The 15,250-nt window shown below is 33.5% G+C and overlaps 1 protein-coding gene across 3 annotated transcripts in view; it reads right to left on the reverse strand.

Moving 5' to 3' along the window:
* The window catches only part of Tomosyn (syntaxin-binding protein tomosyn), a 275,347-nt gene that overhangs the window by 39,040 nt on the left and 221,057 nt on the right, over positions 1-15,250 (reverse strand). For 2 of the 3 annotated variants that reach the window (XM_085808289.1, XM_085808288.1), the window contains exons 27-28: positions 11,469-11,593; positions 663-784 (exon numbers count right to left, since the gene is read on the reverse strand). In XM_085808289.1, coding sequence (XP_085664415.1) covers positions 663-784; positions 11,469-11,593 — 247 coding nt within the window. Of the gene's footprint in view, positions 1-662; positions 785-11,468; positions 11,594-15,250 lie in introns of those variants that run through there. The other variant, XR_015038723.1, reaches the window with a different exon arrangement.

Here is a 15,250-nt window from a genome sequence, read left to right on the forward strand (position 1 = left end):
CTACCTAAATGTTACAGCTAACAAAGTACAGCGGTTTAGCCATTAAAATATGCAATAAAAGTATTAGGGTTTAAAATTAAAATACACATGTTATTCACAAAAGGCAACTCCAATCGTAATCAGTTTACAAGGGACCAAATTAAACATAAATTATTAACTTACCTAAAATCTGATCACAACTTAAAAAATTAATATCATATTGATAACAACATATTAACATTTTAACTACTTACTTATCCCAAACTCATTGTTATCAAAGTGAAAAGCAAAATTCTGCACTACTTATAAATATAACTAACAAAATAATCAGGTAAAAATCGAACAGAAGCAATAACAAAATAAATAAAACTGGATCAATTTGTCATTGTGCAGGCAATTTTTAACAAGAAATATGCTTAAAAAATGCTTATAAAAATTGACACAAATATTTGAAATATGAAAAATTGCATATTAATTCCTTTTCAGTGACCAAAAATTCAGTCTTGTATGTTCAGTTTGTAATTATATAATAAATTTCGTAATATCAGTTTGAAATAGTTTATTAATATCCACAAGCAATCTGAGAATTTACTTAAATTTCTACATCACTTATTTTTGCAAACATATTTCCTGAAAATCTGAATTAACTTGTAACGTAATTAATTATACATTAAAAGTCTCACCTGTTTAACCTTTGAAAGCTCTCCTGCAAGAGTAGATGACTGACTTTTTACTTGTTCAGTATTGGAACTGATATGTACATGTGTGGCTACATTTTTGGAAGGTTTACCACTGGATAAGCCAACTAAAAATAGAAACTTTATATCATTATAATGCAAAGACAAAAAATTTCAGTTTATGGGCTCAAAATCTGTACTTTTCTTACAATAAACTCGATAGACATTTTTAGAAGTAAAATTGAGTTACAGAAGTATGTCTTTCTTCTTTTCTGAAACTAAGATATAATACTGCAGATAACACATATTGAATAGATAAAAAATCTTACAAATAAAAGTTCTATTAGCGTTTTAGACAGATATAAGATTTTTAACGAAATAGTATTTAAGGCAAAAAGCAGCTTTTTTGCCAGAAAAATCAATTCAACTATTATTTAAATATAATTGTTGAAGTTACAAATTAAAACAGCATTAGTTAATTAGAACTTGAGTCATATATTCACCTATTAATAAAATACAAATGCTATTGCAAAATCTTGAAGTAAATTTTAATCTCTGTATGGAAAGAAACATGTTAACATATACTGTAAAATTAGGCAAAAAAATTATCTTAGATAAACACAGATTTTTATATAAAACTTATTTTTAAGGGCAAATGCCTTTCCTTCAGGGGCAAATTACCCTCGTCTGGCTCTGAATCCCGCCTGTAAATAGAGGAATATGTCTCAGTCACTTTTGAAATCGAATGGATTTTATAAAAAATTGTCACCAGTCACCAAAATAGTATTTGTGGTAATTTCTGAAATTTTAATTTACTTCATTTTACTGACATGTAAGTTCAAATTTTTATATAACCTTACTAATATTTTACCTGTTCTACATAGCCTCAGATTTTAATGATGAATTACATTTACGCCAAAAAAGTTAGTTGCAGGCTTATCAAATTCTGCCTCCTCATTAATTTTTTTGTGGTGTCTAAAATCAAAATTTGAACATCTTTGTGATAATACAAAAGTAAATAATAAAACACCCCTTTAACCGAATAAATATATTAAAATGGGTTTATATAAACAGGGTGTTCCCAAAATGTATACACACTTCAAAAAATTATGCTGTTAGTACAGTATTTCTTAACAAAGTGTTTCATTTTCAAATCGAAGGTAACCTACAGAAATGCATTTTTTTTTCAGTAGTTATTTTTAAACTGTTCTAATGGAAGCATTGCAAATAATCCAGAGAAATGGAACAGCATATCTAAAAAATAATGAGTGCTATTAATGTCGCTGCTTCAGCAAACCTAAGAGATTTTTTTTAAGCCAAGGAATGGAATAACAATATTAGTGATCTGGACTTCGCTGCTAAAGAAGCTAAATTTTTTTGCCACACTGCTAGACACACACTTAGTTTCAAAACATCAAATTGCACATCTAAAGTGGCTAAAAAGTTATATGACTCAAAATGTTCATCTGCTAGAACCAAAACTGAGGCAATTATTGTTAATGTTATTCTGCCATTTATATTTGATAAAGTGTTGCATTCTTTTGAAAGCATTAACTCTGTAACAGTAATGATGGATAACTCAAACAGAAGAGAAGTAATACTTGTTCCGATAGTTGTAAGATGTATTAGTCTGGAAGAGGGAATTACAGTTAAACTTTTAAATTTCGATGAAGTGTCAGGTGACATTGCTACAATTTCGAATTGGTATCTTCTGCAGTGTGTGAAAACACACAAAGTTGGTTTGTTATACTGCTGATAACACTAACAGTAATTTTGGCAGAGCGAAGAGAAAGGGAATGAAAATGTGTTCAGAAAAGTTCAAAGGGATTTACACAGACTTGTTTTAGGACTTAGTTTTTCAACCCACATTATACAAAATTCTGTATAAACAGCATGTAATTCTCTACCCCTGGTCACAAAAGTTACTGCTAAAAAAAAACTGTATATAAAGTTACACATTATATACAGTAAAAGCAACGAAACTGAAGGAATTCTGTGAATTTGTGGAAGCAGATTACAAAAAGGTATTATCTCATAGCAGCACAAGGTTCCTTAGTTTGTTTCCTTAGTCAACTTCAGGAATGAAAAACCCACAAATTTATACCATCTCTGCCAAAAAACTGTTATGTATTCTAAAAGAAAATAATATTCACGAACAAAAATTCTTCTTAAGTGTAGATAGTTTGTATAATTCTGGTATCCAATACTTAGAGCTGTGGAGAACCAGTTTTGATAAAGTTAGTAAATTTCACACAATTCATGAATTTACAAACTGAAATTGCCTGGTCTGATTTAGAAGAAAGCACACAAGCTATTAATGAAATTATAGAAGATTCTATAAATATTAATGACCTATTTGATAAACGTACATTGTTGAACCAGATAATTCAAAACCAAAGAGTAGCTTGTGATTCAGGGCCCTGAAAAAGTAACAGATACTAATGAACAGAAGTGGAAAGCAATTTTTAAGGTGTTTCAAAAGACTGACATTTCATGTTGCATTATTTATAAAATGGTTGATTTTGCAATGTCTTTGCCCAAGGCATCTGCTTTAGTTAAGAGAATTTTTTCAATTATGGGGAATATTTGGCCTGCACAAAGGGGTAGACTTTTGGTTTTTCTGTTAAACATTTCCTAAATGTTAAAATTAATTCAAAATTTTCTTCTAGTGAATTTTATGATTTAATTAGAACAAACAAACCAATTCTGATAAAAGTCATGTCTAGTGAAAAATGTACCTGAATAAATAAATGTAAGTAAACTGCTCAGACTTTGAAGTAATTTCAAAAATATGTCTTGGGTTGGACCTAAAAAAGCCTAGCTGTGTCCTCACTTTGAAGATGATCGAGTAGTTTTCCGTAAGCTTGGCCTCCTCACTTTTCGGTTTGGTTTAGTTCATTACAGCAAAGCACACGAGGGCTATCTGCCTATTAGGAAGGAGCTTTCGTGGAGGGCTTTCCACGGTAAAATGGCTTGTATACACATTACACATAAGGAATACCACGAAAATACCCATGCAGCCAGCCCGTTCACTGGGATTTGAACCTCGGACGGAACTACCAGTGTTCAGCGACTTTAACACTCGGCCACTGGTAAGCCCTTGTTCTTTCGGATTTCAAATCCATGATTTTAGTTGTAGGGATTCCTGAAACATCTTCTCTATAGTGGAAGCATATGGACGCCGCCTGAATTTAAAGTAAACATAGCACGTCATGTTGTTGCAATTTCTTAAGAAGCCCATCGTGCTATTGCTGAACATGCTATAAGGAGCTTATAACACGTGATTGACGCAGATGGATAGCACACTGGACAAATGTTGTGATTAAATAAAATTTTATGTTTCCAGTTAGTGTTTCTTGTTCTTTACGCGCTGCAATTTCACCTGAAAGTTGAAATATGAACTATTATTTTAGCACAGTTTTCTTTTCTAAATGGTCCATATAATGTGTATACCAAGTTTCAACAAACTACGTCCAATAGAACGGGTTACACGTGGGTCTGAGGTAGGTCACTTTAGTTACAACCACACTTTACCTTTCATATGATGGTATTCTTGGGTTCAAATCATCTTCACTGAGAGCATGGATTATTTTTGGAATGTAATTTTTCCAATAACAGAATTTCAAAATGCGATGGACACTTGAATTTTGAATTCCTGTGTCCCTACCCGGTTGCCATGAGGGTTTTTTCTCAGATTCATCAGCTATGTCTCCATCAACTCAGATTCATCAGCTCTGTCTGAAAAGATCTATTGCGATTTGCATTTTCAAACTTCAATACCATTTAATAAATTTAAGTTCTTCAAAATTTGATAGTGTTCCATTCATTACTTCAGATCTGTTGAACATGAAAAGGGCTGTAAGAAGCAATCGGAAAATTCATCGAATTTTCTGTAGTTAAACTAAGTAACTTTCAGCCCCAGGCTCCACAAAGGCTAAAAAACATTAAACATAGAAGATTCTCAAATAAAAATTTTTATCTTTACAGCATATATTCTACCAGGCAAGACGAGAGAATTCAGCATTCTAATACATAACTTTAAAGAATATTCTTATTAGTAAAACAATACACATATAAATTCAATCAATAATATATCATTGGTATTTATGTACAGCTAACGAGCGTATATTAAAATATTGAAAAAATATTTAACAACCAGACAATAACATTTCCCACCTGCTGATTATACACTATGTTTTTACATCATACTGAAAACAAATGCAAAATATGTGGCTATATAAAAAAATGACAAAAATTAGAACAGCATGTAGGATAAATAATCCTAAGTGTACCTTTTACGAATCCAGTTTGTCAGGAAATTTATATATCTACCTGATCCAGATATTTCGTTTTAAATTTCGGGACACTTCCCCTTCTCAATTGTGTCCTTATAGCCAACACAATTTACTTTTTCTTCTTTTAGGTTGTCATTAGTCAATGAAAGCTCTAAAAAGGACTATTGTAACACGTTAAATTGGACGAAGTAATTTTGAATGAGATGCTTGTATTTTTACAAGTCATTCCAGGAATTTTACATTCTATCCTTTCCAGGAATAAGTTTTGTTATTCGTCCCAGTGGCCAGTTAATTCTTTTATTGTTACCTGTTCCAATCAGTACTATAACTAATTCACTTATTTCAGCAGTATCTTTACTTTTTGCTCTTTGAAAGAGAAGCCCCATATATTCATTTCTGAATTACTTTCAACTCTTTTTGCAAATTTTGTCTAGATTTGAACCTTCGATTTAAGCACTGATGGTTGACAACATCAACATCCAATGTATTCTATCCCTTGATGTCTTGCAGGGAAAGGGAAGGAGATATAGGAACTAGTTGTTCGTCTTCATATTGGGTAGGTGAGAGGTTGAGAATTAATTAATAATTCACAGTCACAGAGGACTGTCAGCATTTCTTAATAAAGCAATTCTGCTGGACCTTGGACCCTCTTTATGAGGTCCTTCATCATTCGAATCAACCGCTCACACCAGCTTCCCCATTAGGCAGCAGACGGTGGGCTAAACTTCCAATCAATCACGTTCATAGTGCTATTTCGTACAATTTTATTCCAATCCAAAAAAAACAAAGATTAGCAGCACCAATAAAATTGGTGTCGTTGTTACAATAAGTAATGGAGCATCTTCGTCTAGCAACAAAACTACAAAAAGCCATAAAAATACCTCAGTTGGTAAACTGGTGACATGTTCTAGATGTACTGCCTGGTAAATGGCACAAGTGAACAGCAGTGCCCATGCTTTCTGATTGCACGTAAGATATTAAGATCCAGCTGCATCCAGTCCTGTGATTCGAAAAACAGCTGCGTCTTAAGCATGATTTGCAAGATGAGCTTCGGCTTTCTTTGAAGTGAACCACTTATAAATGACGCACTTTAATATGATTTTGGGTATTGTTTTCATCCAGTTCAAAATCAAAAACTTTTGCGTAGTATATTCTGCAAACCTTGAAGGTCACAATGCAAATTATTCTTGTGATCATATTCAATGAATTTCAGCACAACTACGTGATTTAATGGTAGAACAAACTAACGGTTTCTAAAAATCTTCCTTCTCTTTTCTATTGATTATTCGTGTCTTGACACGTATGATTTTCATCTTCATCTAGGTAAGTAGCTAAACTTAAATCTTTCATCTTCTCCTCTGAAAGACTCTTGTTGAGTCATCTGTACTAATTTCAACTCTGCTTTATGAAATTCAGAACTGAGTTCCCCTACGGTTCTTTGTTTTTTTCTGCAGAGACAATTATTTCTAAATCTTAAAACCCAACCCATTAAATGAGCTATTTGTGAGTATTTAAAGAAGTACGAATAGATCCTGTTACACTGGGTAATATTTTCAATGTAAGCCAAAGATTTTGTAAATTTTAACTTCTCCTCTTCTGTCTCTTCTTGATTAATATCTTAATTCATGATGTTTCCACAGTTCCAAAAATCTGTCGGTTCAATCAACAACTGTGGAGGGGTCCTCCCACCATCTCCGTGACAAAAGTTGTGTTGCTGTACAGCCCCTAGACGGCCAGTTGGCGGAAATCAGTTCACAAGCTACATAATTTCATGCAAAAGAAGTTAGTTTTCTTATCTCTTCTACCCAATTATGGACAAGCACTGAACACTTCTCTTTGATAAATACCCATACAAGAACAGTAGTTGAGTCACCAGTAACACTGATAAGTAACATTTTACATAGTTCCAATTCAATATTCCAACTACCGAATTTGTCAATCTCGCACTTACCAAGGAAGCTAAAAGGTCTATATGTGGTTTTGTTCTGCCTTTTAGAGCAGCTAATCTGAATTTCACAGCAAGCAATAATAGTTCAATGAAATTTTCTCTTCTAATCTAAAAAATTTGACAGCAACATAGGCATCTTAGCTAGCATCACAGAAACTTTTAACTGTGCAATGCTTCAAATTTTCTGCTGTAACATGATTCCATCAACAAATATGAATTTTTTCTAGAATCTTTAATTCTTAAAACCACTGCAAGAATTCTTTTCTCAAACTACCAATGATTTCTGTGTTCCATTTTACACCTATTTTCTAAGCCCTTTGTAACATTCATTATCTTGGGGCAAAACAACTGGAGCAGTATACCCAATTGGATCAAAATTTTTATGAGCTATCAATAACATAACTCGCTCAGTTATCTTTCCAAGATTTAATTCTTTCATCTAGTTCAGAGTTTCTTAAACTATGGGTCGCGACCCTAAATGGGATCGCAAATCGAAATTTTGCGATCGTAAAAATTCAATTTGATAGTTGAATTTAAAGAAACTGCATTCATAAGACTTTTAAAGAATTACATTAATTGATATTAATGAGATTAGACTTTTAATGACCTTATATTAATTTATATCAATGAGATTAATTGCCTGTTATATAAAATGCAAAAGGAATTTGTAAAGCTATCTAGCGATTCAAATTTAAAACTTAGATTTTCAGAAACATTTTTAATGAATTCTGGATTGGAGTTTATTAATTAAAAATTTAAATTAAGTCAAATTTCTCACTATTTCTGAAATGGCATTAAATGTTCTTCTCTCATTCAACACCACAAAGTTTCATAAAATTACTTTTTCAGTTTAAGTCAAATTAAAACCAAATGTCGTTTAACATTGAAACATTTGGTTTATGTCCAGGAGGGTCAAACATTGCACCAGCATTTAATTTATCATGCAGCAGAAAACAGGCACATTTGCCTCATTAGAATTTTCTTTAATTTTTGTTTGCTTAAAATAAATTACTTCTAAAAAAAATCTAAGACTACTTCTTTTTATACATATATTTTTTACCAAAGAAGTAAATTATTTACGGGAGGATATTTATTTTTATATCTTTATTTTATATTTAATATCTGGGGTCACGAAAAATATCTCAATAAAAAGAGGTCTTGATTGAAAAAAGTTTAAGAAGTCATGATCTAGCTCATATAAACCTTTAAGGAATCAAATAGAGGATTACATATGAGGCTTTAGACAAGTGTTTCCCAACCAGTTTGACCAACACAAGGCCTAAGACAGGACTCAGTTTTGTCCTCTCATGTATATTCCCACTGTCTGAGCCTTTTCACATCAGTAGACTGGATTTAGAAATAAAATCTTTTAAAGCAGTGTAATTGTCAACACTAGCTACAACACTGTCAACACAGATACTTTTTACAACAGAAGAAAAGAGCTGCTTTTAACTACAAAAACAACTCTTGACTATCGAAATATTTGAAGCTTCTTCTCATCTAAATTCTCCAAATGCTTGCCTTTACAAACTATGCATCTTGGTTCCATTCTTTTGCGCTCTTTAGAGGATGTCAGCACCATGGATGCCATATGAATTCTGCCTCTTTGAGGCTCCATATTATTTTTTTTTCTGGGCATCTTCGAATTTTCATTTTTAGTTAAGCCAAAACCCCACACTGCCAAAGATATCCTTTCTTCTTCCTCTACTTCGCTCTTGAGGAATGACAAAAAATTCTTCACACACTCCTTCGCATCCTTTCCAGAACTTGAAGAAGGGCTTCTATTCCAAACTCTTAGAAAGTCCTCATCAAAACACGATTCCCCCCTGGGATAAAGAAGGCATGCTCATTTGTCCATTGTAACTCCCAGTGTTTCAAGAGCTGGCAAACAATTTTCAAGTTTGCTATAAAGGGATATCAGAGATAATTTTCAGTTGGATTGTATACAGATTATTAATTTCAACAAGTCCCTGACATATTTCTCCACTTAAGTGTCTTCTATACAGAAACGACTCTTTAAACTACCTACAACCTTTGCATAATTTGAACCAGTTGACGGGAAACTTTCCACTACATCTCTTACTCTGGAACCAATGGCAGTTGTGTGCACTAAGTATTGGAACTTGTTTTCAGGGGCAATATCATCATGTTTATCAGTACGTTCAAATTGCCTCCAAAAGGGTAGGCATTTTTTCAAATCACAGGCAAACTGTTTAAACTATACCTTAGGCAAAGTAAACTTTTTCTTCGAACTACTGCTTTCTAAAATTGGCAAAGCAATTATAGTTTGGTTTTCAGCCTGAGCTCAAATTCTTGCCAATTCTGCTTCATTGCTTAGTCTAATTTTCTCTGCCTCAAATTCTTGATCTTGTTTCTTTTTCTCTCACTCAAATTCTTAATCTTGTTTTGTTATTCTATCATCAACAACATTCTCCACAATTCCTTTAACAAAATCTGGGTTACATTTATTTTGATTGCTTTTTAGAATAATATTCTTTAATTTAGAGATTTTTGCTGATAGTGGCACTATTTTGGCAATTTCATGTGCCAAAAGTTTTAAATCTTCTTTCTTGATATATTTCACTGATAAAAAAAAAATCCTTTAAACTTCGATTAATAAATGTTGTTCAACTTTACAAAGTCCTATAGACGGATGCCAAATTTAAGTTTCAATCGGAAAATTCATCAAAGTTTCTGCATTTAAACTATCTACCTTTGAGCCCCAGGTTTCCACAAGAATTACTTTATTAAAATTAACATTACACATCAAAAATTCTCAAATAAAGGAGTTTTTATTTGGGCTATGTATTCTACGAGACAAGACGAGATAATCCAGTATTCTAACATATAAATTCAAAGAATATTCCTTTTAGAACAACAATGAACTGAAATTAAATATTGTTGCCACTCACAAATTCTATTAATAACATATCTTTTGTATTTACGTAAGACTAACGTGCGTATTCAAAAATAAACATTTAACAAGCAGATAATAGCACAGATTAAATGAGGCATCAGCAATTAGTGTGTGTGAACATTTTTTGAGGGCACCTGCATTTAACACATTAAAAACAACTCTAAACATCTAACAATTTTCACATAAAATAAGATTCAACAAGAATATGGAATATAATATATATATGGAAAGTATATAATCATTTTAAATATAACCAGCCTCCTTTGTATTATAAAGCAGTTATATTTGTTCCTTAGAGCTTTCAAGAATTTGGAACCACTTTTTGAGCAGCGCACTTTCAAAAGAATAGAATGCAATTTCATAAGACTTGATCAACAGTATAGTCAACTCTATGAAATCAAGATATTAAGTTGTATGATTTCTGCTGTACCTAAAAGCTTCCATTAATGTCTCACAGACCTTACTAGTCTGGAAGCGAGTTATCGCTTAGTCTGAAACAAATCACCAAGTTTGAATAAGTTAAAATAACTTTTTTTTATTTAAGTCTTAAATGAACAGAAAGCACTGCTTGTGCAACAGACGAACCTTCGCCACTTGCAGGAATTTAAATTAACATTAGATAATGTTAAATTCAAATGCAGGTAACGTAGTCTGACATACACAAAATAATCTACTTAAACTGGCTTAAGACAGTTACAGAACGTATATTTAAACGATAACCGGGGAGATGCTAAAGTCGAAATAAACTAGGTAGAAACCAGCGATTATCTGTAATAGAAGACGAGGCTTTTATTTCATCAAAATTAACTGACACCTTCATATATCATAAAGCAGAAAATGCGCACACAGAATTCCAATAACTATTTCTGTTTCCTCTAAGGAGATAGAGGATTTATTAATGGAATAATTCCTCAAAGTACTTTATTTTGATTGACGTAATTCAAAAGTTTAACTGAGTGACCCTGTGATAAATTAATACCTCACACAAAACCTGACCAAACACAGCAACCCAAGTAAAATATGCATGTACACAGAAAATATAACATTTCATTGATAATCTAAGTGATAAGAATGCACTGAAAAGATTTTTAATGCTTTTTTATTTCTCCAATAGTTTTAATAAAGAACAAAATTAAGCATATTTTGTCTAAAATCTAGAGAAATATTAGTTTACAAAATACCAAAACAGATAGCAAATCCGTATTTTACTCTTAAATCTAAGAAGCTGATACTGCTTGGATATAGCCCATTGTTATAACGCATCACAGAACTGAAATTCAAAATTTACAGATTTATAGTTGGAATCATTAGAAGCAAAAAGCATTAAAAAGTTTCTTTTTTACACTCTCTTACGTTTCTCTTATACTTACGTTTTTCAATTAAATAATGTATTTTTATTATTTTCAGAACATAAAAGATGAAATTGCAAAAGATAATAAAACTGTTTTTCTGTAAGCATATATTTCTAACATTTTCATATAAATGATATCAAGCCTTCCTTTGATCTCTTAGAATCTCCCCCCTTTTTTTTGTGTGTGTGTGTACCAAACTTAATATTAAAATTACAAAGTTTCTAATGGATGATAAACCTCAAAAGGAAAAATTTGATACATTAATCACATGAAATATATAAACACAAAAGAAGAACTTACATAATTCTTCTCGATCTAATATACTAGGGCCAGTACTAAAGAGTCCTTTGAAAAAACTAATCTTCGGTGCTTCAGGGATTTCCTTGTTGACAAAAAGTGTTCCTAACATGTCTTGCAAATTACTACTGCAATGAAAATAATTAAATATTACAAATTATTTACAAGGAAACAAACCTCTCAAGTTAAAACACTTTTTTTTCCATTTAAAAAAAGGAGGAGACAACAAGAACGAGGATTCAATTCTTAAACAGTCTAGCTAAAGTGCTGGTGAAAATTAAAGGATGATCTGAAAAACAATATACTTTACGATTAAGGTTTTTCAACTAATGCTCAATGATGTTATTATTTATATTAATTTAGCTTCAACTGAATGCAAAACTGGACATTTTCGGATAAGGTTGGCACATGAGATACACGAATTAGGCAACTGAGAACATGCTGCGCATGGAACATGTTGAGAACATGGATACTGAAATTCAGGTCTGTGGTTGTGTTTCAAGTTAATATAATTTCTGAGGGTGATCAGTATCCATTAGTTATGATTCAAAGGCACCATTTAAATCAGAGTTTCTTAAACTGTGGGTCACGACTCCCATGGGGGTCGCGGGACCTGCAGCCGGGGGTCGCCAAAACTTTTAGCAGCTTTAATATTTCTTTAACTTATTATAATTTTACAATTACCAAATATTTTTTCACCATGTATCTGAAAATAGATAAAGATATGACAATACAAAGAAAAACGAAAACGTTTCGACGCATAATGAAAACGATACTACAAAAGAACTGGTTTTAGACTGCCACAGAAACTCAAACCAGCTTCTCTGCTTCTACACGAAGGCTTCATGAGGTTAGAGTTTATGCGAGTAATCAAAAGGTTTGCATCCCTCTCCCTTCAACTTCTAAAGGGGCCCATTTAAAGTGGTATCATCATGCTAAATGGAGCCAAGATGAATTCGACTGAGGGACTGTTTACTGACAAATCAAGATATAGGACGAACGGTGATTCTAGACGTGCTTTGCTCCAAAAGTACCAAGGAACATGCAACTTGCCTTCCTTTGCTCATGACCGATCCCGTTTCCAAGAATGGATTTATGGTTGGGGATGGAATTAGCAAAAATGGGTGCACAAAGCTGTATATCTTTGATGGAGAATCGTCAACCGGTTACAAATAGGTAGATGAGGTCTTAGAATCACATATAATGCACTTTAGGGTGTCGCTAGCCCAGAGAGTTTGCTAATGGATGATAATGCTCATCCGCATCAAGCATCTCTCTTGTCAGAATACTTGGAAGATATCATTCGAATGGACTGGCCAGGTTGCTCACAAAACTTTAACTGGATTCATGCGTGGGATGCCCTTGTCTGCCGAATTATAGCGAGCCAAATATTCTTCTGGAGCCTTCAGAATATAAAACACGCACTTTCAGAAGAGTGGCGTGCAGTTCCACTATACTTGATCAACAGTTTGGCAAATTTTATGGAATTAATGTGAGAGGTTTGCATTTCGGTTAGAACTGACCATACATCATATTAAAAAAGATTTATTATGAAATATGTAAGGTAATTATTCAATCATTTCAAATTCCCATAAATTGACTTCCTCAGTGTTTTGTAATAATTAACTAGCAAACACAATTATACATGTTACATGATACTTTTTTGTAAATTGTTTTAAATAATTTTTAAATAAGTAGCAACTAGGTTTTATTTCTGTCAATATCATTTAATTGTTACAAGCAGTGTTTTCAAATTAAAGCTCTCTTAAGTAACAAGCATTATATATTGAAGTAGTAAGAGAAATATGAATACAAGATGAGAAATTTGTTACATTATTTAAAACTATAGCTTACAGTAACAAAGTACAATTTAATTCTATAGCGTTTTGCTGAACTATAATGAAAAATAAATTCCGTTTAAAATCGAGCTAATATACATATCGTAACTGTAGATATCTGAAATACCTGAGAACACAGCCCATCTGGATATTCGAGTTGTCTGTTTTCAGAGCACAAAACGTATCTATAGTAGTGCAAATGAGGACGCTGTATTTTTCTTTTGTTTTTCGCATTTTACACCAAGCGCCGTTTCTTCACGTTTGTGCTCGGCTATTTTGATAACATTAAATGATGAGCGGAAGAAAAGATGGATGCATTTCCGTACAGAACACGCTCAATGTAAATACCACCAATAATAGTGCTATGCTGACATTTTCTTGAATACGTTTTCCGCGCCTAACAACGATTTGTCTAATAATTCCGTTATTCATTGTTAACTTACTAATTTTCGTTTTTTTTTTATTTATTACTTCATTAAATTTTGTGACATTGATTTTTTATTTAAGATTTAGCTTTTATTTTAATAACCAGAAAAAAATAGATGGGATTGAAGGAGTCGTTTAAAGAAGTTGGTGGAGATACGTAAATGTTCAAGCGCCCGAAAGCACATTACATTGCGATGAAAAGGACACTGAAGAGACAAAACATTATGACCGACCACCTACTTAATAACGCGTTCTTCAACGTTTGGCCTGCAAAAGAGCTGCAACTCGCTTTGACATGGATGCCACAAGTTTTTGATAGATGATTGAAGACATGTTGTAGCAAATGTCTAAGCAGCGGTCACGCATAGTCCAGGTATTCCGACATGGTGGTCTTTGAGCTCCGAGTTCCCGCTTCATAACATCCCAAATATGTTCTAAAGGGTTAAGATTCGAAGAGTGAGGTAGCCAGGGCATTAATTGGAATTCATCCTTAAGCTCCTCGAACCATTCCAAAGCAATTCGAGCTTTGTGACATGAAGCGTTGTTCTATTGGAAGATGCCATTTCTAGTTGGGAAGACAAACGGCATGTAAAGGTCCAACTGATCCGCAGTTATGTTCAGATAATCCGTCGCTTTCATGATCTGTTCTAACACATTTAAGGGTCCCAGAGCTGCCCACGAGAACGTCCCCAAAGCATAATACCGTCACCAGCAGCCTCTGTATGACCTTCTGTACAGGGGGAAGCAACTGTTCGCCTGGAAGATGGCGTACTCTTACATGTCCATCGACGTGATGAATGAGAAATCGTTGATTCATCCGGCCAGGCGAAGCTGCCTTTTTTTACACTTACCCATGGCACAGTCTCGATGTTCCAGGGACCACTGTCAGCGTAGTTGACAATGACGCTTGGTCAACAGAGGCACACAAGTTGGACGGCTGCTACGCAGTCCTATACCCAACAGTGTCCGCCGAACTGCGTGTTCCGAAACTGTTGCACTTGGGCCTGTACTGTATTGGACTGTCAGCTGAGCCACTGTCTGGTGCCGATTTTGCTGTACTAAGGGGACAGTCTCCGACGTCCTTTATCTTTGATGACGCGTGGCAGTCTAAAAGCTTGGCGTCTACTGCTGCTTTCATCGTCATCCACTCTGCATAAATACTAACAACGGCAGATCGTGAACAACCTACCAGTCGTGTAGTTTCGGAGATATTTGCTCCGAGTCTTCGGGTCATTACAATCTGCCCCCTATCAAATTCGCTTAGATCAGCAGCCTCTCCCATCATTCAGAAAAGTAAATGCAAGAATGATTCTTACCGCCTCCAAAGCAGCAGTTAAATACCATTCCCCCTTAATCGCGTTCCTTCAAAGTCATCCAGACGAATTCATTGAAGAGGATGGGGATGGTCATAATGTTTTCGTTCTTCAGTGTACATTAATCCAAAGGATATTATATGCGCCAAACTATAAAACATTCAATAATTTTCTAGGTCCTACGGTAAATACATGTACCCAAAACGTC

The sequence above is a fragment of the Stegodyphus dumicola genome, chromosome X1, assembly GCF_044657685.1.
Source record: "Stegodyphus dumicola isolate Sdum_Otavi_A_Nest chromosome X1, ASM4465768v1".
Classification (NCBI taxonomy): Eukaryota; Metazoa; Arthropoda; class Arachnida; order Araneae; family Eresidae; genus Stegodyphus; species Stegodyphus dumicola.